The sequence below is a fragment of the Nicotiana tabacum genome, chromosome 10 (assembly GCF_000715075.1).
Source record: "Nicotiana tabacum cultivar K326 chromosome 10, ASM71507v2, whole genome shotgun sequence".
Classification (NCBI taxonomy): Eukaryota; Viridiplantae; Streptophyta; class Magnoliopsida; order Solanales; family Solanaceae; genus Nicotiana; species Nicotiana tabacum.
The window spans coordinates 98,610,991-98,636,820 of NC_134089.1; the positions used below are offsets into that span (position 1 = coordinate 98,610,991).

Genomic DNA, 25,830 nt, shown 5'->3' on the forward strand with positions numbered 1-25,830 from the left:
GGCTCGAGAAAGATGATCTTCGGAAAGATTTAAAGTTAGTAGCGGTTCGTGGGATCAAGCGCTACGAAGATGGATTTTATTTTAGGCAATAACTGAGCAACAAAGGATGAGGAAGGACGTGGGGGGATGTCAGACGGTGGTTAAAACTTCTAGAAGGCCAGGTATAAGAAGCAAAGGTCTGGTGGTCGATTAAAGGGGTGAGTTTCGCCAAAGTGGGAGAGTGGCAGAGTTGCATATGGGTCTGGTGGTAAGATGACTACACCTCTTAAGGAGGGTTTTGAGCGATTTGGGAATTTTAGTGATTGGAGATTAGGGTCTACGGATTAATTTGAAGTATGGACTATTATGCGGGGGGAGATTTGATATAACAGAAAGGAGCTGCTTGAAATGAAGAAGGATACAACATAACTTTGAATTTGAAAGATGTTTTCGCACACTAAATTGATATCCACGAGGAGTGAATGGATTGGTGCATCTAGAGAGTGAGCTCGGACTCAGTATGGGTCATTAATGTCGCAGTGATTGTACCCCGTGCAGTGACGTTGGAAGATGTTGGAGAGTGATTTCCATAGGGAGTTATTCCCTGTGAGCAGGTTAGCGGTCGCGTGGTTGGCGAAGCTTCTGCGAAGAATTCTATTGGTTATACCATAAAGAGATCGGTCGTGCGAATGTGGTTGATGATTCAGAGTATAAAATGGGGGTTTTACAGAAAGATTCCGAGAAGATTTACGGTCGATTGCGCATGGTTATGTCAATAAGAGATAAGGAATCCTGGTGAATTTCAGAGTTGTGTAATAGTGGCTTCAAGCTAAGTAGGAGAGTCCCTCCGCCTACGATTAGTTGTATGGTTATCTTCTTGTGAGGTTTCGGGTTATCGGCGTATTGGTAAGTTATTTCAGCTACGGGAAAAGAGCATAAATGATAATTTGAGCAAAGGAATTGTCAAAGGTGTGATATGATTGGCCTTATTGGCTCATGCTCAGACTTGGGGAAGGATTCATTTGTGCCTTGTATAAGTGCGTGTTTCAAGGGAAGCGATTTTGTCGAGTGCTTCTTCGAGAGGGTATGCATGTGCTAGAAGAATCATAGAGTTGATTATATTCGGGCCCAGTCAGAGCAGGTGGTTCTCAACAACGGTCCTAGTGAATTCGAAGGGGTAAAGTATGGTGCCTAATAATTTCGAGCCTATAGGTACAGTTAAGAATCAAGCTTTGTAGCAGCTTATGAGAAGGTACCCAGAATGTTCTATGATGTTTTGACTTGCATTGTAGCATTTGGGAGGTATGAAATGGTTCGTGGGATTTGAGACAGCATGGTCTCGTGATTCAAGGTCACTCGGGATGAGTATGAATGAAGTTATTATTATTTCTAAGGCAATCAAGGATGAATTGAAAGAAGATAGATTGGTTAGCCATAGTTGAATTGGCATATTGGTAGTAGTGATCAGTTCCTTCAGTGTAATCAAGTTATGCAAGTGATCTGTGACGGTACGTGTGAGGCTTGTCGGCTGCCGTAATTGGTGTTATTCAGAAGTATTCTACTGTTATGGCCTGCTATGTGTAGGCGGATCCCGAAAGGGCTATGGTGGCTTAGACCACTACTTAGAGATTTGCATATTCTACGGTTATGAGAATTCACCTATTTGTTGCTATGGTTCTCCTAAAGTGAGTTAAGTGAAAAAAATTTATATGATGAAGTGTTAATCTATTAGTGGTTCTGGAGTTATGACAAAAATCGTGTTCTATCATATATTGGCATGATGGGTGCAGTGAGTGGTATGGAATTTGAAGTGAGGATCAAGGTTGCAGTTCGGTGTTGACAAGGATGTCACCAGCTCGGATGAGCAGGAACAGAGTCTCGATGTTTAAAGTAAGTAGGTATTGTCTTCAGCATCACCTGAAATCGGTGTTTTATGAAAAAGGCTTTGCATCCTGGTTAAGGATTCTTGATCGCTTTTCAGTGTTAGTGCGGCCGGTAGTTTGGCTGTACAAACCTATTATCTGTTACGGAAGGTTGTGGGAGCGTGCCCCACGAGAAGGTTGTATAAGTGTGGCATATAGTCACTTGAATGATTGAAGAGTTAAACCAAGTATGGACCTTTGGAAAGGTTATTAGCCTAGTTCAATGCGATCAGAATCAGCTTGAGGTCTGTGGATGGATTCAAATGTGAATATGAGATCTATATCAAGCTAGATGTGTTCATTTCAGTAATGTGCTCCTTATGGAAGAGTAGTCAGGGTGTTATTTCGTCGTCAGTCATTTCATGCAATGATACATTGTGTCGTGTGAGCTGTGCGATGGCTTAGGGAATTACTTATGTGTTGAGGTTCCACGTAGAGACGAGGTTATATGAGCAAAATGGCTCTTGAGATTCAGATCATATATTGCACCTCAGTTGTGCTTGATTTTTGTAGCTAATAGCATTATATGACCCCTCAGGGATGGTATTATGCACTTAGCGTGCTTGTGACCGATATTCAGTATTTTGTTGTAATGAGCAATTTAGCTCGATATGCATCTCCTATGGTGAATTGTATGTATGGATCGGGTGACACACATCCATGGGTATGTTGTTTGGATCGGGTTGCACGCCGCAACAATGTGATGTTGATTACAGTTTTCATACTTCATCTTATGTGTGTTTGTTTCCCATTTTCTGAGGAAAGTTCATATTAGTTGCGCGAGTTGAGTAGTTCCTTCTAGAGTTCGTTTCCCTTTGTATGTCGTTCGAAATGGTGGCCTATTGGCATATTGTGGCATCATATGAGACGTTTGATCACATCCGGAGTGGCTTATTGCCTGAGCAGTTCGTACTGGGTGAGACGAGATCGTTGGACTTAGAATCAGTGCAATCTGATTATATGAAATATATTAAGGAGCAAAGACCATTATTTGGTTCAGAATGAGGTGAGGGTTCTTGTCAGGAGTACGGACCCAATGACTAGTCGATTCGGCAGTCGCTTATGAATTTCTACACATCTCTTCCGTCGTGGTGGTATTGTAAGAGTTAGAGTAAGGCCTATATAGGTCATGAGGTGCGATGAGAGCATCAAATTCGTGGAATTTCGAATTATTTGATCAGAGAATGTTATTGTGGTCCTGTGAGTAACATGGTGCAAGTTGTGAATTCAGCTAGGGTACACAGTCATGTTCTGGTGTTGCGTGTAGTTATTGATATGGTGAGCGTATGTTAGAGCAGGCCTGGCAGAGAATTCCGGATATTGGAATTGGGCTCTAAGGCTTACTTGTTTAAGTGAAAAAGGATATCTTCAAATTGATCGAGCTAGGGTGCCCAGCTGAGTTGTGGTAGCACGGGTAGGTGCTCGAGGTGTTAGACAGTGAATTCGGACAACCCCAACACAGTTCTTAGCACGTTCGAGGACGAACGTATGTTCAAGTGGGAGAGAATGTAACGACCTGACCGGTCGTTTTGAGCTCTAGCGCGTCATTCAGCAGTTTGAGGCCATGAGTAGCTTCATTTCAGGCATTATGACTTGTACGTATAGTCGGAATTGAATTTTGGCAAGTTCGAAGTTGATTTGGAAAGAAAATTCTCAATTCGGAAGCTTTAAGGTGAAAGAATGGACTAAGATTGGATTTTTGAGTAAACGACCTTGGAATCGGGATTTAAAGGTTCCAACAAGTTCGTATGATGATTTCGGACTTGGGCGTATGTCCGGAACGGGTTTTGGAAGACCCGGGTACGTTTTGGCGCCTATTGTGGAAGTTAGCATTTTGGGAGAATTTCATAATTTTGGGTTGAAGTGCATTTTAGTGTTATCAACGTCCGTTTGGGATTCCGAGCCTGGGAATAGCTCCGTATGGTGATTCTGGGGTTGGGAGCGCGATCGGAAGTGAATTCAGTGGTCCGTAGGTCATTTTGGAGTCACTTGGCTAAAGATAGAAATTTGAAAGTTTTTGAGAAGTTTGACAGGAAGTGAACTTTTTGATATCGGGGTCGGAATCCAATTTCGAAAGTTGGAGTAGGTCCATGATGTCGAATATGACTTGTGTGCAAAATTTGAGGTCAATCGGACGTGATTTGATATGTTTTGGCATCGAATGAAGAAGTTTGAAATTCGAAAGTTCATTAAACTTGGATTGGAGGTTTGTCGCGCCCCCTTTTTCTAAGGCGAAATCGGGTTCATGACATTTGGGAGGACAACTCGTTCCCTCTTGGGAATTGGGTTTTTTGGGTTGAAGAGTCACCACCTAATGATTAAAGTGCATTAGGACACTAAAGAAGAGTTCGAGTTGGAAAACCAGAGTTCGGGTAAGGGCTAGAAATTATCTCGAGTGGAAGGTGTTAGGCACCCCCCAAGATCCACTAGTGTGGTTCCCAGCCATGTTACAATTGTGACTTTGAATAACAAGTAAGCAAATAGAAGTCTCAAGTAGAAGGGGGTTTTCACATAATATTGCAAGCATGTTGAGAGTTTGACGAAAGTAAAGAAAGCAGAAATTTTAAAGAAATAGTTTGAGAATAAAATAAGCAAATAAAGGAAAGGGGGTCCTAGGTTTACAAATAATATGGATCACATCAATGCAATACCCGGTAATCACTCTTTAAAAGAGGGGCTACACGTGGTATTAGCGGTCATCATATCCATATCTACCCTTCCCACCCCGTTAAGGTATTAAAGCGCGGAATAGTATCGTTTTTTATTGCATGCTATTACTCGTCCCAATCCTATCAGTCCCGAAGGCATTTGAGACTACTAATCCTAAAGGGGAGGGAGTTGGGGCTTTTCAGAGTTTTAAAAGGATAAAAAGTCTAGGCGACAAACAAAACACATAAGCAATTAGGGGAAAAACAAATAGCAGTTAAGGCTCAAACAAGCCTCCTTACTCAGAGGAACAAATATATAGCATGACTTCAAATACTGGTTATGGTCTGAATTAAAGCGTTAGGACAGGCTGATTTACCACATATTTCTCAGATGAGGAGTTCGAATTAGCCTTGTATGATTGTAGTTTATCAAAACTGACACAGTTAATTAATCACCTGATGGTTTGCCTAGGTGAGACCTATAGGCATGACATCTAACAATACTGATTTTAAAGAAAGGATTACTGGTTTTATAAACAAGAGTTCTGCAGATTGTAAACGATATTACTACTGATTTTAAACTCAGAGATGGAATAGCGAAACTGATTCAATTGATTACTCCTATAGGCATGATTTCTAAGCGTTATTGGTTTTTAAACGATTGCAAAAATGCAAGAGTCCTATAGGCATGATATCTAGAATGAAGTTGATTATTATTAAACCTATGATTGTTTGCCTAATGACATGTATATGCAAAAGTGCAGAAAACCTATGATCATGATTTCTATATGCAGAAATACAGAAACTTAGAGACATGATTTCCATATGCAGAAATGCAGAAACCTAGATACAGGATTTCTATATGCAGAAATGCAGAACTTATAGGAATAATTTCTAAGATGCAGAAATTTATAAGTAACTTATAGGCATGTTGTTTATGTGAATAAAGGAATCAGAAAATCATATAGGCAAGTTATCTACCCCTTTGCATACATTCATCCCATCCCTTTCCATTAGCCATTATCAATAGTTATTACAAATTATTACAGACCCGAATGACTCAGACAAAAAAGGTAAAAAATTACATCAGAAGTTCCAGCTACAACCAAACAGCCTAATTCAGACTCAAAGTCCAACAATATGAGATAAACCAACTTCCAGGATCGGATTTCCAAAAGCCTTTCTCATACTTGGGATGTGTCAAAGTTCCTAAGAGTCTCAAAGGGGCTCCCGGCAGTGCTTACACCCCAAATTGGGAGTTAGGATCCATTGAGGATCAGGTTTGGACATGGGCAGTAATTTGGATATTGCCAGGCCATGAACCTTAACTCAAACACATAGAAGGGAATAGGAGTAGGAATTCATAACAGAAAATAGATGCAAGGAAAGAACACACATAGTTAACATTAATCATGAACAACAAAGTAAATAGGATTGCAGAAAACTGTAAATAAACACATAGGGGTGAGGCAGGAAAGCTAAATTAGAACATACCAGTTTCAGGGAAAACAAAAAAGTAAAAGTAATCTTGAAAAGGCCAAGTTGCAAGAAAAAGTTCCAAAAAATCCAAGAAAAAAGCATAATGTTGTAAGAGTATTGAACTCAAAGCAATAAAGTGTGTAAGTAAGTTGAAAGTATTGATCTAAAAGTTCGAGATATTGAACTCGAAGTGGTGTCAAAGGTGCAGAAGGGTAGTCCCTTTTATAGTGAAGAAAACGAGTAAGAAAAGGTAAGGAAATAACTTTGAAATCAGTCTCATATGATCTCCCTTCAGTTAAGGGATTTGATTCAAACGGGTAGAATACAATTGACGAATGAAATTTGATTAAAATCTTTTCACAGTAGCATAAAAAGGGTAAATACATAGAGTTTATTTAAGGCAAAAGTCCATTGGTACTTGGTTTGTAAAGAAAAAGGAAAGGGAATCAATCAGACAGCCAATAAAATCAACATTACAGGCTTAGTTCGAATGAACCAAGTCAGGAATAGGTAAAGAGGGTTCAGTCGAAGAAAAATCAGTGACAATTCGTCAGCCTTATTAAAAGGATTTCAGAATCAATCAATCAGTTGGTAAAAACCTTTTGAAAGAGTTTCACATATATAAAGCATACCAATCAAACGAAAGGAATCGTTAGGTTACTCGGGAAAAGAGTCTAACATTGAAAGCCTTAGAGTCACAAACAAAAGCGAATCAAGTTCAGTTACAGACTCATAGTGAGTCTGAAAGCCTAGGGTCCCAAAGTGGAACCCTAATATCACTTGCCAAAGAAACTCCCAAATCCTAGGGTTTCGAATTGAGTCAGACATAGAGGTGAGAGAGCAGGTCATTGAAAGAGGCTCAGAAGTCTCTTCCAAAGACTTTATGAGAAACAAACATACATGATAGAAAGAATTGATTCAAGGTCATGGGAACATGTTTGAGAAAACTTGGAGTTTAAACAAGTTCAGAAGAAAGAGATGATACGAGCTTAAACAAAAGCAGGTGAAATATGCTTAGCAAGAACACAAACAGAGTTAAATAAAGTGAACAAAATCAAAGAACTCAACCATAAACACGTATAGCAAAGAATAAGGATTAACAACACGGATTAACATGTGAGTACAGAAATAACAACAAAAGTAGAAGAATCTTGCATAATAGAAAGGAAACAAGAGAGCAAACTCAAGTATAGTAGAAAAGAAAGCATACAAGTATAACATAGGTAAACACACATGAAGAAAGAACAGAAAGAATCGGAAAGAAATTTGAAGAAACTTTTTCAGAAACCCTAAAATTGAAATTGAGCGATTTTGAAAAAGAAATTTGGGGGAAAACCTTTTAAAATGCCAAGTAAAGCCCAGACATATCGCAGATCTAAGAAAAATAGGCGAGTGCAGAACCTCAGACGGCTTAGAGTTGCAGCGAAAATCCTAGAAATGAGAAAGGTCTTGAGGAAAATCAGATCCTGAGTATTGCTTGAACATACCGGGGTAATGGCCGGAGAAGCCATAGATCTACAGATCTGAGAAGGATTTGAAGAGATCCATTGAAGTCGGGCTTCAAAACCTTGAATATTTTAGGTCTGATGGTGAGAAAGGATGAGTACAGACCATCCATGGCCGGAGACGCCATGGATTCCGGTGGAAACATGGTGAGATAGGGTGGGAGACGATTAGGGTTTCGGAGAGGCTCGAGAGGATCTGAGAGATGAAGGGGTTTAAAGGCGATGTCTTAGGTGAAATGAATTAGGTCAAGGTGGGTTTGGGAATTAAAAAAGGAAAGGGTGAATTACGGCCATTGATCAAAATGATCAACGACCTGGATCAAAGGGGAGCCGGGTGGGTTTTTTAATCGGGTCAGGGGTCGGGTAATTTGGGGATTGGGATGGTTTAATTTGGGGGCGGAATTGGGTCAAATTGAGGGCCAAAATTGAAAGGTGAAAGGGATGTAATTGAAATAGAAATGGGCTAAGTGTTAAATAGCCTATTTTCCCTTTTTATTTTATACAAATAGTAATAATAATTTTAAAAGTAAATTAAAAATACTGAGCTAACAGATACTATATAAATATTAATTTAAAAATACTGGAAATAATTTTATACTTATAAAATGCTACTAATCGTGAAATAGGCTATAATTGCAATTACATGCAATTTAGCTTAAAAATACCAAATAGATTTGTAAAAAAATACAAAAATCACCTTAATTATTTTTTGGTGTAAATATGAGAATAAAATAAGTTATTCACCAAAATGATAATCTTGGGAATAATTATTGGATTTTGTACTGCTAAAAATAGACAATAAATTGATTTTAAAATCTTAACAATTAGGAAAAAATACCAAAACTCTTGGGCATGCTTATATATGTATGTATATGCTATTTTGAAAGTATTTTATATATAAAAATACATAGGAAAAAATTGGGTATCAACAAGATTGATTCATGATTTTAGCGTTGTTGGATATGATTTGAGGCCTCGAGAAAGTCCGTAATGTGTTTTGGGACTGGTTGGTATGATTGGTTGGGGTCCCGAGGGCCTCAGGTGGATTCCGGATGGTTAACAGATCGAAAATGGAATTTTGGAAAGGGCTGAAGTTGCTGGTGTAACCGCACCTGCGAGACTAGGGCCGCAGGTGCGGAGCTGCAGAAGCGACCTTCGTGCCACAGAAGCAGAAATGGACGGCTAGACTGGGACCGCAGATGTGGTCGTTTTGCCGTAGATGTGGGACCACATCTGCGGAGGAGAGGACGCAGAAGTGGAATGGGCTGGGAGCCCTGGACCGCAAAAGCGGCGGTTGGTTCGCACCTGTGAGACTGTAGAAGCGGTCAAGAGACCGCAGGTACGGAAATGCTGGAGGCAGTGAGGTTCTTTTAAATCGGGGGTTGGGTTCATTTCAACCCCATTTATTCAATTGGAGCCGATTTTGGAGCAACTTTGAGGTGCCATTTTCACCACCAAGCATGAGGTAAGTAATTTATGCTAGTTTTTGGTTAAATACATGATTATATACGGATTTGGGCATGGAAATTGGTAGAAACATGGGGTTTGAGGGAAAACCTAGAAAATTGATATTCTCTGAATTTGTCCACGATTTTGAGTATGAAATTGAGAGTAAATTATATATTTGAGTTCGTGAGGTTATGGGTAAAGTTTATCTTCGAAATTTTTTGGAATCTGGGCACGTGGCCTGAGGGCGTATTTGTCAACTTTTCGATCGGGGTTAGGAATTGTTATAAAATGGATCATTAGGGGTAATTGAGTATATATTAATGGAATGGTATTATTATTGGCTAGCTTTGGAGCTTTGTTCATCGATTCGAGTCTTTGGAAGAACGTGGAATGCCGATTAGGGATCTTCGGAGCGAGGTGTGTCTCCTTTCTAACCTTATATGAGGGAATTGTCCCCATATGTGAGTTAATTAGTTATGTGCTCCTATTCGTGGGGGCTACGTACGCACGAGGTGATGAGAGTCTGTGCGTAGCTACTATTACGCTAATGTCCGGGTAGTCTAGGACCCAAAAGCATGATATACTTGGAATATTGTAACCTTGTTGACAATTTGAATTGTTTAAATCATATCGGATTAGTAAATAAATTTCTAAAAAAAAAGATTTAAACTTCATTTTCAAAAATCTTTAAAAGAGAATTAGCGTTTCTTTGGATAATTGTTCCCTATTGACTTCTTGATTGATTGTCTGTGTGTGTTTATTTTCGGAACGGGCCGAACGCCTCGGTAGATTAAATAGATGCATTTACGGTTCGTGCCATTCGACCCTCTAGCAGTGCACAATTTAAATATTGTTGGATCGGGTCGTACGTCCTTGACATGATTTGCGCATGCTTGTATTGCTTGCCTTGAAATTTATTGATATTGATATTTTCCCTCCTAGCCTTGAGACAATTGAAAACTAATGGATTATGAATCCGAAGACTTTAATATAAAAAGGAACTTTTACCTGTTCTTGACTTATTTGAAATTATTGTCATTCTTAATAAATCCATGATTATTCTCACTAATAATATATTATTATTGGACCACTAGTAAGTGTCGAAGTCGACCTCTCGTCGCTACTTCTTCGAGATTAGACGGGATACTCATTGGGTAATGTTATTTTCGTACTCATACTACACTTGCTGTGCATTTTTGTTGCACATGTTCATATGTGGCTAGTGGCTTAGTGGCATAGCGGCAGGGTTGACACGGGGACTTAAGTAAGGTGCATTTATCGAGATGACCCGCAGCCAGCAGAGTCTCCTTCAAAGTATCGTATTGTATTTTCATTTTTGTCCACTTGTATTCCGGACAGTTAGGGTATTTTATTTCATTCCCCAGTAAATGCTCATGCACTTGTGACACCGAGTTCTGGGAGGATCACGACATTTTTCAGTAGTTAAATTTTGTAAAGACGTCCTTATTTATTCAGTGAAGTTATTATTTATTATTCATTTGTTTAAAGGAAATGATTTCAAAACAAATAAAATGAGAAATTGCTAGTAAATTGTTGTTGGATAGCCTGACAGTGGTGTCCGGCACCATCACGACCCTTAGTGGATTTTGGTTTGTGACATCGAAGTTGCTAGGAGTTCCGGAATTATTGTAAGAATCTAAGGAAAGCTCTATTGAGGTATGTATGGCTAACCCCCCCCCCCTCTTAGAAATTGAGCTCCCATGATGTCCATGCATATCTTGTAAGTCCGAAATTTGATTGATGTAGTATTTGTTATTTAAAAGGAATTGGTGTTGCAAGAATATACGTGAAAGGTGTGTCTCAATGTGTTCAATATGCTATTCTTGGTAAATTGGGGATATCTGAATAATGTGAACTATATGCTAAATTTCCTAGATTTCAAGTCAAGTTTAAATTGTGATTATTATGCCGAATCATGTGCATTCCTCTCTATGCTTACAACTTGAATTGCTCTTGTATGTGCCCATTATCTTAAATCGCAAGTTTGATGTTGAAAGTGAAAGTGATGTGGAATGTGAGTTATGAAATATGGCCTAGTGCCAAGTATGATGTGATAATTTTGGCCCCAAGTGCCGACGAACTGATATATGTGAAATAAAGATTGAAATGAGGTGATTGATGGAAAAGGAAAAATATCTTGGTAAGAAGGCCTAGCCGATCGGGCCGTGATCAGACGCCATGCCGCACACATGGTGGTATTGTGCTGATATTGAAACCAAAAGTGAGAGTGAAATTGTGACTGAGGTACATGTCTCAAAGGAGGCAACCTAGCCGATCGGGTCGTGATCGGACTCCGCGCAAGAAAGTAGTGGTATTATGAATGATGATGCAACTATATGAAATGTCCCAAACTAAAGCTATGGAAATTATGTGAAAGCTACGTGATTCCTTTTACTTGATGATGTGATGATTGTTTAAAGCTCGTATTAGTCCTTATGATTTCTTTGTTCTTGTATGGTTGTTTTTTCTAATAAGATGGTGTTTAGTTATACATACTAGTACTATTCTATGGTACTAACGTCCCTTTTGCCAAGGGCGCTACATCTTTTGAATCGATATAGGTGGTTCTATAGAAGATAGTGACGATCGCAAGTAGCAGAGCATCCCCCTCTCAGAAATCTCGGTGAGCCCCTTTTCTTCTGGGGGTTATGTTGTACATCTTTTGTTATAAATTACCACTTTTGAGGTATAGCTGGGGCCTTGTTGCCGGCATTATCATAACTGTCTTTTGTATCCTTAGAGGCTCTGTAGACGTTTTGTGTGGGTTTTGTACGGGTATTGGATGAGTCACTAGACTATGTTGTAATTCTAAACTCTTGTTTCCTTTAAACTGTAAATGTATGAAATTTTGGAAACTTAACTACGGTTTAAGGATTGTAATATAAAAATAAACTAGCAATGTTTCATGTACGATCTTTTCTACTGTCTAATTTAATTGAAAGCATGGTTTCTTGATCATAGTGAGTTGGGTAGAAGGTGTCTAAAAGGCTTTCTCAGTTGGGTTCACTCGATTGAGCGTCGTCCGCGCCTCCCAAGGTTGGGGCGTGACACCCTGCCGTTTGGGGAAGGATGGCACGCACCGACTCGCGGATACCTTCGATAGATAGAAAGGGCAATTTCGCAGCTGTAGAGACATAACAGGGTTTAATACCGTAACAGAAAGCGGTTGGGCATCTCTCCGACTAAAAACATAAGAAACTTATGCGCAAAGTTCCACTTCTCAGGGAACCCCGTTGGATCCGCCACAAGGTGCTCGGTCCGCACATAGAAATAATTCTTGTAGAAACGACGGTTAGCCTTGTCATCCATTTTCACCACCAGACTCTTTGACCCCCGAGAGCGCATGTGAATTATCATGCCGCGAATGAGCTGAGGGGCGAAGATATTGAGCATGTGATCCAAAGTGATCTCATGACCGGCAAGCTCCGCGAACTTGAGCAACATAAGGAACAATTTATACAGGTACGACGAAAGTTGAGCGGGGCATACCTCATAAAAACGGTAGAAATCTACCACCAGGAGAGGGAGAGGAAGTGTGTACCTAATAAGAAAGGGGTAGGTGTAGAACACGCAGTACTTGGGGCGGTCAAAATAGAATATGTCATCCCCTACCGCCGGTCGCATGTCAACGTAACGGGGAATTCCCCACCTAGCTTTCAACTCTGCGATTTCTTTCTCTTTTATAATAGAGGGGACAAGTTCTGGCTCCTCCCCGGCACGACTGCAGAAGTCGGTCTATTCTTTCCCAGGACGAGGCAAGATTTCGGTTACCGATGGGACCTCCTCATCTTCCACCACCTCTACTCCTCCGGTGGCTAGAGCAACATTTTCCGGCGTCGGAATTGTGACGGGGAGGTCAGCACGAGAAGAATCACCAACCATTTTGTCAATTTGGTGTAGTAAAAAGACAGTGGAAAGGAAGGATGAAAGTTTTCAGTTAACTGGGGGCGAGTGAAAATTTGGAGTATCAGGAAGAAAGTATATTCGTAAAGCTCTTTCAAGCAAAGGGCAAGGAAGTATGTCAATCGAATGATGTGTTCCTTCTATTTATAAGAAACATAAATCCCCCAAGCACGAAATCCAAAAGTCGCCAATCGAATCTGATAGGGCACAAAACGTTTCGATTCTCTAGGAACGTGTGTCATAATGGCGGCAACCACAAAACAACGTTTCAATCCAAACGACGTTTCAGTTCCGAAACAGCCGAAACGGTCCAAGGATATCGAAAGAGCGTCGTCATCTCACTTAAAACCTAAGGAGCATAACCAAGGGACAAGTAGTCAGATTTCTCTCGGATTCGTAGCAATCATGATCCGTCTGCCTGGCCCGACAGGGGACGACCCCGACAGATGGAGGGATTAACTGTATTGGTCAAAATCTGACCGCTGCGGTCAAGCTGACCAACATCCCGTCCAAGCTGTAAGGCAGCGAAATATGACATGGTCTATTCTATATTCCGCACTCACGATACTCGTTGAGTCAGAAGAAACAACGTTCAAGGGACGACCAAGGCATACATAGTGTGAAAGAGCGTCAGACCAAGTACATAGCAAAGGTCCCATGACTATATATAGTTGGGGAAAACCTTCGGTAAAGGGGCGGTTTTTTCACTTCTTTCTCTCTCCCTAGTTCACTCTTCTGTAATCTTCATAATGAAAAGAAGAACGAAGCATTTTCCAAGAAAATATGTAAAATGGTCTCCTCCATTAATTAATGGGAGTCACAATAGAAAGTTTCAATAAGATTGATTACCTCTATCTCACCTTATTTATAATTTTTCCAATTAGCTTATTGATATGGAGTTTATTGTGGTTGACTAAGATTCACCCCTTCATTTGATTTAATTGATTAAATCAAAAAGATTCCAATATCTTTTGAGTCAAACAGAATCATCTAAGAATCAAGTGGTATTCATACTTCCAAAACATTGTTTGGGTTATTGGGTTTTGTGAAGTGTTGGGGAAAACCATTAGTAATATAATATGGGTAAATCATGATCATTTGTTTATTACAAGTTGGTTGAAGTCCTTTGCGTAGCCGCACAGGTAATAAGGTTATATTTGTTGTAACTTGTAAATATGTTTTTATGGCATTGTTGTATCTACTCTATAGAAATCAGAAAATGACTTCACTTACTGCCATGACCATCCAAACCGAAGGCAATGAACGTGATAAACGCGCGCATTTATTTCTCTTGAGATTTGCGGGGACCAAATTTACACACTTATAGCCCGACCCAATGCAAATTGCGGGGCACACAGTCCACTAATTATATTATAATCGATAATTATAATTTTCTTAATTTCGTTAGATTCAGACGGGTCACGAAATAAATATTGCAACACACAGACAGTGGTGGAGGTGGCCGGTAGCCAGATTATAACCATCCCGCTTGAAACGCCTGCGGGGAGTATACACACACACACACTCCCTCCCGCAGATACAGCTGAGTCCTCCCAATTCTCGAGAAATCGATTCTGAACGCCGACCACCGCATTCGCTTTCTTTTCTCCTCAAAACCCCATAGCTAAATCCAACATCTCTATCTTTTGTGTGTGTGCCTGTGCCTGTGCCTGTGGAGATTTAGCAGATCTGTTGATTGTTACATTAGGAGTATTAGCTTTGGCATTTTTGTAGGAGCCCTGCTTTGTTCAATAACCATGGTGTCCACGGCTAAGCTCAAATCTGTTGACTTTTACAGGTTTTTTTTCTTCTCTATTTTCATGTTCAATTAATTTGATTACCGGCGTGCTTTTCATTTTTTTTCCAATTCCGATTTCCATCACATGCTGTAATCAAAGTCATTTTTAACCGCGAAAAACAGTAAATTTGGTTGTGTTGTTACTGCCAAATCGCGTACTAGTGTTAATTTACTGTTTGTTTTGATGTTTTTGAAGTGGATTAATTGAAGTTAGTGAAAATGGCTAGTGATTCAATTCTGATATAGTTGTTACCTTTAGAGATCAAATTCTCGCTCTTTTTCTAATTATGTCTGTCTAATTTTCTGTAACTTGATTTTTCAACAAAACTGCAGTTGCATTACCTATCAAGTTATAGTTTCATCACTGATCACACATGTATACACGATCTTGCATGTATGCGCTTAAACACGATCATCCTTAGAATACTCCTGTCTTTCCTTGTTAAAGTAGAAAGCTAGCTGTGTTCTCATTCTCCTTCTATGACCTGTAAATGTCTAGTAAGTAGTTTGCTGTCGCTGCTCTTCATTTTTTCTTGGAGGGATATTTTTGAGACAATAGTAGGATGAAATATATTTAGAAGAAGAGGAAGAAACATGTGGTAGTGCTTTCTTTCTAGCGGAAGGGAAAAAGGAAGATACATAATCTGGACTGAGTGCATACTTTAACAGAATGTGCTCTCTATCTATCCAAAGGAAGGTCAACGTAGCACTTAAAGACAAAGCTTCTGCAGTTAAAAACTATTTTTTCATAGTTTTCTTTCTGATTCTAAGTTGATAGGCAAAGCTGTAAGGAGTTCTCACTCTCTATCTTCCAAGTATTTATGTGATTATCAGGCGGGCTAGTGAGTAGAAATAGTGAATGTCATGTTGGTTGAATGGCTTTCAGAAACGAATATTTGGTTGAAACAACAAAATGATGGGAAGATTGTGAGCTATATATATACATATACATATATACACACACACACACACACACACACATATATATATATATATACACACACACACACACGGCTTCTCCTCTCCCAGCTATTGTGATTTTCTAGTTTTCATCTTCTGTTTAACTGTTGCCCAAAACAAAGAGGGGAAGGGCAGTAGGGCACCTGGAATGACAGTTTAATTGTAGCATCTTCTTGTCTCCAAAAGTGCATTTGTGGGAACATCTCTACTAACTGACCATTTCAATAGAGTGCATTACAACTCCAAGATGCACGACTATGGAAGTAATGAATTCTTTACTTTACCTTGGCTTAATGCAATTAGAAAATTTTGTGCAAGTGCGTCCTGAATTGGGTGAAATCTTGCATCAACAATCCTCAAAACTACTCCTTCAGGATGTTGTGTAAATTTATTTTAATTTTTTACTGCAGGAAAATTCCCCGAGATTTGACAGAGGCATCATTATCTGGTGCTGGATTGTCCATTGTAGCAGCGCTTTCCATGATGTTTCTCTTTGGAATGGTAGGAAGTCAAAATTATTTGCCTTCATGTTTAAAGAACAAGTGGTAGAAGATAGTGAATTAAGTGCAATTGTTGCACCGCCAATTTCTACTAGCTTTAAAATAGATACGTTTTCCTAAATTGCTGGTACAATTGTATCTTAATACTGGTGTTGTTTTCCTTGTTTTATTACATTTGCTTTCAAGTTCATATTATCAGAAGAAATGATCATCAATACTTGTATATTTGTCCGTTATCTTGTAGCTCACATTTTAATTCAATCGTGTTTATAACTTGTAGGAACTAAATAACTATTTGACAGTGACCACCACTACATCCGTTGTTGTTGATAAGAGTTCTGATGCGGAATTCTTACGAATCGATTTTAATATGAGGTATGATTCTGACACATCTTGGAAAAATATTCAGTATCCCCTTTTTCCTTTTTCTTCTACTAAATGCATGACATATTGATATTATCCATTTCTGAAGTGGAGGCGTTTTTGTTTAACATTTTCTACTCTCAACTTTTTGTTGACACAAATGATGACACTACATGTGAAAAAAAGTAAACTGGGTCATACCAAGAAGTTGATTACATATTAATGAATGTGTTGCTGGATTAATTATGTCAGTACTAATACAACACTTTTGGGGGTCTTCTCTTGCAGGAGTAAACTATATTGCTAGTTGTTTGTTTCTGTTCAGATGTTTCAAGATGCTTACAATGTCCTCATGTTTTCAGTTGATTTTCAAGTCATGCATTCCCTTCTATTATGCAATATTACTAAGCAAACCATTTCTGTAAGTTGATCCATAACACTTTGCGAAACTTGTCTTGCAGTTTTCCGGCACTGTCTTGTGAATTTGCATCAGTGGATGTGAGTGACGTCTTAGGAACAGTAAGTTTCAACTCACTTCTTATGGACTTCATAATCTGAAAGAGAAAATGCTTTATCGAAACATCATGCAGTTTGATGTAGTTAGCCTTTAGCTTTTTGTTTATTCGTGATTAACAGATTTGTATATATTAATCTCAGAATAGGCTGAACATAACCAAAACAGTACGCAAGCATTCCATTGATAAAAACTTGAGACCTACTGGCTCTGAGTTTCATTCGGGATCAACTGCAAGAGAAATCAAACATGATGAGGAAGATGACGAGGAATATGGTGAAGGAGCTGTTTCCCTAAATGGACACAGTTTTGATAGAGTTTCTCACCAGTGAGTTATTAGCTATGCACCTTAGTCATCTGTTTTATTTTTTTGATGAAATCTTAGTCATCTGTTTTAACTTCATTAATGTTCATCTCTTTATTTTTATTGTCACTCTCTTTACAGGTTCCCAATTTTGGTTGTAAATTTCTTTGCTCCTTGGTGCTATTGGAGCAACAGACTGGTATTTATCTGTTTCTACCAAACTGCTACTTTCTTCTCTTCTTCTTTCTGGTTGTAAGCTAAGTTAAACAGAAAGTTGTAGATTTATATGACTTGCTTTAATGCCAAGAGGTGTGGATTTGCTGTTTGAGAGTGGGTTATTGATGTCCTGTCTTTCTCATAATGATCTGGGGAATGGGCTAATTTCAGGATTTTGTTTATGAATATGCACTTATTATTAGTACCTATACGCTTGTTTTTATGCAGCTAAGAATTGGATAGAGGGAAAAGATAGCATACTATTCATATAAAAATGAAAACCAGATTACTTAATTAAATTGGAAGAAGAAGAAGATAAGAATTATACATTAGCTCAAGTGCTCAACTAGTGTATAGTTTAAAGGTCTTAGGTTTGGCAGTTATTTAGACAGGAAAGCACTTAAGCAATGTGTTTGTAGCTTATATAAAGAATTCTAATTTTATGAGTTTTAAGTCCTATATTTATCCCAGAAAAAAAATGACTCTGCAAAGCTAAAACCTCCTCATAAATGGTAACGACTCTAGGGAACCACGAGTGAAAAGAAAAAGGTATGGCAGAAGGATCTGGAATCCTCTGTCAACCGGGGTCAATTCGATCCTGTAGAAAAAAAGGCATCTTTTTGTGCAGCAGATGCCTAATATTTGGGAGGAATCGGACTATAGACCATCTTTTCATTCATTGCAAGGTGACATAAAAAATTAGGCAGCCCGGTGCATTAAGCTCCCGCTATGCGCGGGGTCCGGGGAAGGACCGGACCATAAGGGTCTATCGTACGTAGCCTTACCCTACATTTCGGCAAGAGGCTGTTTCCATGACTCAAACCCGTGACATCAAAACTATGCGACGTTATTCTGAACTTAGCAGATCTGAAACGAGTTTATGCCAAGAAACACCTTACAATTACTACACTGCTGGAACTGGGACTGGAGCACTAGTAAAGAAAGGAAACATAGATGTTTTCAAAATAAACTTAACTCAATTCAACTGATCATGTTTAACTGTATACATTTGTTTTCTTTTTGGTGTAAGGAGGAATTTGTAAATGAATCAGAATCAATACTTAGCCTCTTGGAATCCCTATAAGGTTGGAAAGCGATTCTTCTTTTGGTTTTTGCTTACCTGCAAATACTTCCACACTTCCTTAATGCTGCTTTTATATGCTATTACCTCTCTCCAAGAAAAAAAAGTTCCTCAAGTACCGAATATGGATGGTATTTTCATTAGCTGAAAAATAGATCTGCTGAACACCTAGGCAGCTTTCCAAATAGAACAAAACTAAACCTGCTATATGCGTGCACAATTTTCTAGCTTGGTCTTTCCCTGAGGATACATGGCATGATTAGTTTTTGCTTGAGGCTGGACTGACTGATGGCCATAAACTCAGGTTGGAACTTTTTGGACCGTTTGCTCGATCAGACATTATTTTGGGGGTCAAGTAAAAAGAACCATGAAAGCAGAATTTGTCTAAATTTGAGTAATGTTACTGGATTAATTAGCTTAACGTGCACTCCAGTGAATTCCACATTGTTTTGGGCATTTTGGATCTAACATTATGGCCAAAACCTTTTCAATTATAGGTTTTGGGTTGTAGCTGTAATCTGCTTGTATGGACCAAAAGTCTTTCTTTAGTTGCCTCTTCTAGTCCAAAAATGAGGCAGTCGTGCTTTTAAGATCTCTTGTTGTGGTTAGATGGTGTCTTTTTGGGGCTTATCGCCAGCAGCACACCAAGCAAAGTGAGTCTAACGGATTATTGTTGTTCTCCATTTTGTTTATTTTAGTTTGGGAGAAACAAGCTCATGGAAAGTATAATATGACTGAATCAAGTCCTTTTTACACCATAGAAGTGTCGCTCTGATTTCATTCTCTAGTGGTTTTCCTTTATGCCATTATATCTATGTTCAGTATGCAGAGGATTGTGATGTTTCTTATGAGAGATCCAACCTGCCATTTATCAAGAGCAATTGGAAGATTAGGTATAGAAGTGTCCTTTTTTGTGTCTGCAGTTGTAAATCTTGGCTTCTAGACTAGGATGTTTCACACATTTCGTGTATTTTTACTTTATGTCCTTCTGAAAATAATACAAACGCAGTAAGGTAGTTCTTCTGTGTGCTGTCTGCTCTATGCCTGTCTATTTCCAGCTTAAATAATCAGACAATTTTCTATAGAACAGGTTGTGGCTATCCTCTGGTTAAACTAAGAAAGGTTAACCTGTTCATTTTAGAATAGCTAACATTTTCTCTTTTTTCTGAATTTTTTTTCTTGTTTTGTCTCAGAAACCTTCATGGGAGAAAGCAGCCAATATCATACGAGAGAGGTCCACTTTGTTGCCCATATACTTTTCAAAAATAGTATATGCTGAACTCCTTCTCATGTCTGAAATGGAGCTTCGAAAATCCCCATGCTGATATGCTATTCTAAGTTCAATCTTGCACTTTTTCAGATATGACCGTGAAACAGATGGGCGTATTCTTGTGGCAAAAGTCGATTGCACTGAAGAAGTCGATTTGTGTAGAAGGTATTATTTGAGTGAACAATTTAGAGATTGTTGCTGTGCCTGTCCGGTGAAACCTACATTTGACCAAAAAATTATAACTTTGCTATACTTGTCTTTGTTTTTATGTTCAAGAAGAGACAGTTAATCTAATTGCTTCCTCACAATTTCAAAGATGGAAAAAAGTAGGCTCTACATGGCTGATTTTGTCGAGGACCTAACTGAGCTTCAGTTCTTTGAGTACAAATGTCTGGTAGATTCTCAAACCATGAGAGGTTCAGTTAGTATAGGGGAGTAGTAATTTTACCTCGTCTATCACAGATCAAATGCTGAAGTTACTTCTGCCTTCAATCCAGTTTCTCAAATTCTGCAGTATTGATTGGTTGGGTCATGAGTCCATGATGGTGAACTTGGAAAAAATTGATATCACCTGAATAAAGGAGGAGATTTGGTTGGACATTTCGTACTTTATGCTTTAATAAGGGGAAGGCCTTGTGTTGCCTAAATTGTTTGGATGGAAGTGCTTAGAGTTGCCTAAACTAACGTTTCTTTCGTTTGTGATTTTCTAGCATGATTTCATTTTTATCCTTATGCCTTACAATCATCTAATAATAAATGTTCAGGAATCACATACAAGGGTATCCCTCCATTCGCATCTTCAGAAAAGGATCTGATCTTAGGTAAATCATTAACTTATCTTTAGCCAATTATGAACTTGCACCACTACTATTTAACTTTTTAATATTCTATAGTATGTTTAATGTCCTTCATATTTTATTAGTTTGACCTGTGATTCCAAATCCTCTCAAATTCAAAAAGAAAAACAAAATCCCTTGTTAGGCGCTTTCATTATGTTGTAAAATTTAGGCCATTATTGTGTGACTAAGTTGCATATGTGTATCAATGTTAAAGTGTTAGATTGTGCTAGCACGCTAAAAGATGCACTTTTCCAGTTATTTTATGTTTGATCCCTTTACGAACGTTTGAGAACCTTGTCATTGCTACTCTCGGCCGTGGAAAGTGTACTGAAATTCCTCTTCTTCATCATTCTATCTTCTGCCTTTGTTTTGAATCTTTATTTGCTTCCACTTTTCATGCTAAAATTTTAAGCATAGTAACGCTGCTGAAGTTGCTATCAGCATTCTGCTTTCTGAATAATTAGAGCTGCATTACGTGTCTGGATAGTGGAGGTAAAAAAGGAAAGTCATTTTGTTGCCAATTGGTAAATGTTTGTTAACTTTCTTGAGTTAAGTTTGATACAATATGTACTTGGAAGTGTAGTGAATTCAGGGTTTTTAGCCTAAATCTCATTTGCATGGTTCTTTGGTTCTTATAATGTATTTATTGTTAAGTGTGCTTGCCATGCAGAGAGGACCATGGACACCATGATCATGAGTCGTACTATGGCGATCGTGATACAGATAGCCTAGTCAAGGTGAGGACATAGTTGGGCTTGGATAAGGAAAAGAAGAAAGCATGAAAAAAAAAAAGAAATTTTAAGGATGGTTAAGATTGAGGAAAGAAAATAGAGCTGGTCCACACTTCTTTCTTACAATCACTGGACATAACCTTTTGAACTAATTTTTCACGGTGCCCTGCCATGGGGCAGTTCTGTGGCATTAGATGTTATTGGATCGTTGCTTTCATGCTGTTGAGATGACTGGGATTTATCTTCTGCAGATGATGGAAGATTTGATTGCACCTATCAAGTTGGAGTCTCAAATGATTACTTCTGATAATACGTCTACCAAGCTGGCAACTGACTTGAAAAGACCTGCTCCTGTAACTGGAGGATGCAGAATAGAAGGTTTTGTACGTGTTAAGAAGGTATACAAATTATTAATTGGAGCCCGTAAAGAATAGGTGGACATTTCTTTGTTAAAAAAAATTTATTCTGGTGTGCTAATACGGAGAAAAGAACATGATGAGACAGCCAACCTAGGCGGAAATCCTTGTTGAGCATCAAATCTACTTTTATTCTTCGGATCATTGCATCCCCCCTCCCCCCCACAAAACTGCAAGCAGACTAAAAGAACATGCAGAAGATGGTGAGGAAGATGGTGGAGATAAAGAGAAATATGATGTGTTGTTTAATTAGTTTGAAATTTCTCTCAGGCATTAAGATTGCGGAGAAGCTCATCCACTATTGTCTTGCTAATTTTAAAATTTCCCAAAAAACTAATATATCAGTCTATGTTACGTACTGTTCAGGTTCCTGGCAACCTTGTCATATCAGCTCGTTCAGCAGCTCATTCATTTGATGCTTCTCAGATGAACATGTCACATGTAATTTCACGCTTTTCGTTTGGTAAGACAATAACTCCAAAGGTTATGAGTGATATCAAGAGACTGCTGCCACATTTGGGTCAAAGCCACGAACGGTTGAATGGAAACTCATATATTACTAATCCAAGAGATTCTACAGAAAATGTTACCGTAAGCTTCCTACCCGTGTATGGCGTCTCTTATTTTATTTAAATGTGACCACACCTTTTCGTGGAAGCAACTTCTACATGAGTGATTGCAAACCTTCAGAAACTAAAACCATAATGGTGACAATGCCGTAATAGTTTATTTAGAATGTTATATTCTGCTGCTTTTACTGGCTCTAGTCTATAAAATCTTCCAAAAAGTACGAAGAAATCCTCAGTTACTGATTGGTCCTTTTTCCACTAAGTTTTTGGGTGCTCCTCTATTATATTCTATGTTGCTCGGACTCTCCGAAAATGTGGCCGGATACGTGTCGGATCCTCCAAAAGTAGTGCATTTTTGAAGGATCCGACACGGGTGCGGCTACATTTAGGAGAGTCCGCGCAACATAGATTATATTTACTCATCTGGTGTGATCATAAAGAGTTACAAGGATGGCGGAAAACCTAGCTTACCTTTTATTTTCTTGACCTGTAATTTGCAGATTGAACATTTTATTCAAGTGGTGAAAACAGAGGTGATGACTAGATCTTATAAATTAGTTGAGGAATATGAGTACACAGCGCATAGTAGTTTGGTTCATAGTCTTCATATACCTGAAGCGAAGTTTCATTATGAGCTATCCCCAATGCAGGTTTGCATCAATGCTTTTCATGATTATGTGGTAGACCTTTATACATTTGTTATTTTGGTTTCTCATCCTCAATATCTGTCCTCTGCTATCAGGTCTTAATTACAGAAGAATCCAAGTCCTTTTCACACTTTATTACAAATGTCTGTGCTATAATTGGTGGTGTTTTTACGGTCAGTTCTCAAAACTGCCTTTCCCCTTCCCTCCCACCTTCATTCCTTCACCCGCCCCCACTCAATCACGAACAATTTTCTTTCGGCTTTTGATTTATGTTATCTTTTATCAAACTTCCCCTATATTCATTCTTTTTGGCTGTTACAGGTTGCCGGCATATTGGACTCTATTCTGCACAACACAATGAGAATGGTGAAAAAAGTTGAGCTAGGAAAGAATTTTTGAAGTCAGTGTAGACTGATGGTATAAATTTATTTTCTACATTTAAGCTGGATATACTCTTTTAAGTTATACTATATTAGATTTTTTCTCTTGAAAACATTTAGCTTGCCGCAAGAGCTCTGGTGGTCTGCATGATTGAATATTCTAGTTAAATGTGTAGCATGTGGCTTGGTGTCGATTGTCGAAAAGAAAACTAGTCAATATATGGATCTTTAAATCAAGGTGGAAGGCATGTAAAGTTGTTTCAATAAGGACTCTCTTATATGTCCACACAAATGAAAGCTGTTTATTTAGCTTTGTACACTCGTATACAATATTTATGAATCACCAACGCAAGCTTTACACAACATTCAGATTATTTATTCTCATCATCGAACCAATACAAACCAATCTACCCTTTTACTCCCAGCTACATTCACTGAGAGCAAAGTGGGAAAACCAAGAAATTTAAAACCCAAAAATGAAAAAGAAAAGAACAATCAAATAATAAAAATAAAATCAAACAAGTTCATCAACTGTTCATCAGAATCCTAGGAGGAATGATGAACCAATAAAAGCTGCAGTGGAGCCAATAAAGCTCATGACGATCGCAGAAGCGCCATTCTTTGGAGGAGATGATTCTTGAGAAGGTGCTGCAGTTGGGTTGATCTCTACTGAGCCAGTGGGTGATGATGGGGCCTCTTCGCCGGATGGGGCCGGAGACGGGGGAACATCATCTGCTGAAGGGGAAGGTGGAGGAGATGCTGCTGTTTGGTTGCGGTTGCTTCTATCTGCCATAACCACAGCATGCAACTTTTCATTCTTGACACAGTTGTCATGAACCCCACTAATGAAGTAGAATGGTCCAGAGTGGTTAAACTTGACCACACTGTGTCCATCGCTATACTTCTCAATTGGAGAAGCTGTGTTGCAATTATCATAGTCTGCCTTGTTTACAAGAAGCACTGAGTCTTTATCAGCAGGGTAGTTAAAAGCTGCCAAGGCAAAATGAGAAATGATATCAGAAACAAACTTGTGCATGACATTGCTGAATCCAGGACCTAGAGTTGGTGGATTCTGAATGAATATGTGTGATTTTTTAGTCTTTTTTGTATATGTATGCACAATTTTGAGTCGAAAGTAATGAGTTAAGTTGAATTTATCCACCTATGAGTGGCAATTAACCCAAAAAAAAAAACTTACATAAACTGTCACCAATTTGGAATCGACTCCTCTCGGTCCACTGGTTGTAACTATTGGGATCTGAAGGGACACTCCAATCTCCAGAACCTCCAACTTTGAACTCGAAAGAGTTGGCATTTTGGAACATAATCAAAAGACTAAGCAAGCCCAAAACATTAAAGACTTTTCTACTAGATATTGAACTTGTTTGAGCCATTGGGAAAATGAGGAATACAAGATATTAAATCCTTGAATAGCAACCAAGGTCTTAGAACTTGTTTGGATGTATGGAAAAACTATTTGGGTGATGAGAATGGAGAATGATAATGAAGGATATTTGTAGGTGCAAATTGCCATGAACTTTACAAGTTGTGGCAGTGAAGCTTTAGCTTCTTTTTGTTATTCTTCATCTTTAGATTTCTTAACGACTATTGCAAAGCATAAAGCCAAGAGAGGAACTTGTTTTTGAGCACTTTTTAGTTACTTATTCTAGATTTATACTTTACTTGATCATTATCAAGAATTTTCATGTCTTGTGGGTTGGGTTGTGGAATCTAGAATTTCCAAAGTGTAACATTATTCGTTTGTGTAAAATAATACTACTAATTTCGAGTCTAGGTAGTAATACTTAATGTTGAGTGACAAATATTTTTCCCATAGAGTGAGGAGGTCTCAAACAGAAGTTACTACATATGGTTGATTATAGTCAAGTTTGGTTCATTTCTGTATGGAATAATAGTATAGCTGGCTGGCAATTAGATTAACCTTTTTTTCTTTTGAATTTGTATCATTCACAGTGAAAGCAGGGCATTAAACTCATTCTAAAGGCCTTCAACAGTGAATTAGTGATGCAATTATCTTTTAAATGAAATAATATAAAGTATGCCAAAATTTTAATATAGAGCGCCAAATGATTCCAAATACTTGACTATCCAATAGATAGATGTCTACTATGACATCCAAAATAAACTCGATCTTAATAGCTTCATTCGTTAAAATATTACTATATGCTTATTGGTAATAGCCTTGAGAATGTTTACAAGGAAAGGAAAGAATGAGCCCGCCTTTATTCATCTTTGAGCTATCCTTGTTTATTTATATTTCAAATATATAATTATTTTTTCTTCACTAATCTAATAATGGAAGATTTACGCCTTCG

At 38.4% G+C, this 25,830-nt stretch overlaps 2 protein-coding genes across 2 annotated transcripts; one reads left to right on the plus strand and one right to left on the minus strand.

The window, feature by feature from the left end:
- The first annotated feature begins 14,260 nt into the window (after positions 1 to 14,260).
- On the plus strand, positions 14,261 to 23,758 carry LOC107784201 (protein disulfide-isomerase 5-3). Its single transcript, XM_016605283.2, has 15 exons — positions 14,261 to 14,704; positions 16,075 to 16,165; positions 16,445 to 16,539; positions 16,989 to 17,046; positions 17,185 to 17,369; positions 17,487 to 17,544; positions 19,836 to 19,876; positions 20,003 to 20,077; positions 20,677 to 20,733; positions 21,422 to 21,488; positions 21,734 to 21,880; positions 22,265 to 22,489; positions 22,968 to 23,117; positions 23,210 to 23,287; positions 23,436 to 23,758. The coding sequence occupies exons 1-15, from the start codon at positions 14,664 to 14,666 to the stop codon at positions 23,511 to 23,513; spliced, it is 1,446 nt and encodes a 481-aa protein (XP_016460769.1). The 5' UTR covers positions 14,261 to 14,663; the 3' UTR covers positions 23,514 to 23,758.
- A 21-nt stretch (positions 23,759 to 23,779) lies between these two features.
- LOC107784202 (early nodulin-like protein 9) lies at positions 23,780 to 24,989 on the minus strand. Its single transcript, XM_016605285.2, has 2 exons — positions 24,693 to 24,989; positions 23,780 to 24,484 (listed from the first exon to the last, which is right to left on the minus strand). The coding sequence occupies exons 1-2, from the start codon at positions 24,886 to 24,888 to the stop codon at positions 24,033 to 24,035; spliced, it is 648 nt and encodes a 215-aa protein (XP_016460771.1). The 5' UTR covers positions 24,889 to 24,989; the 3' UTR covers positions 23,780 to 24,032.
- Between the last annotated feature and the right edge of the window lie 841 nt (positions 24,990 to 25,830).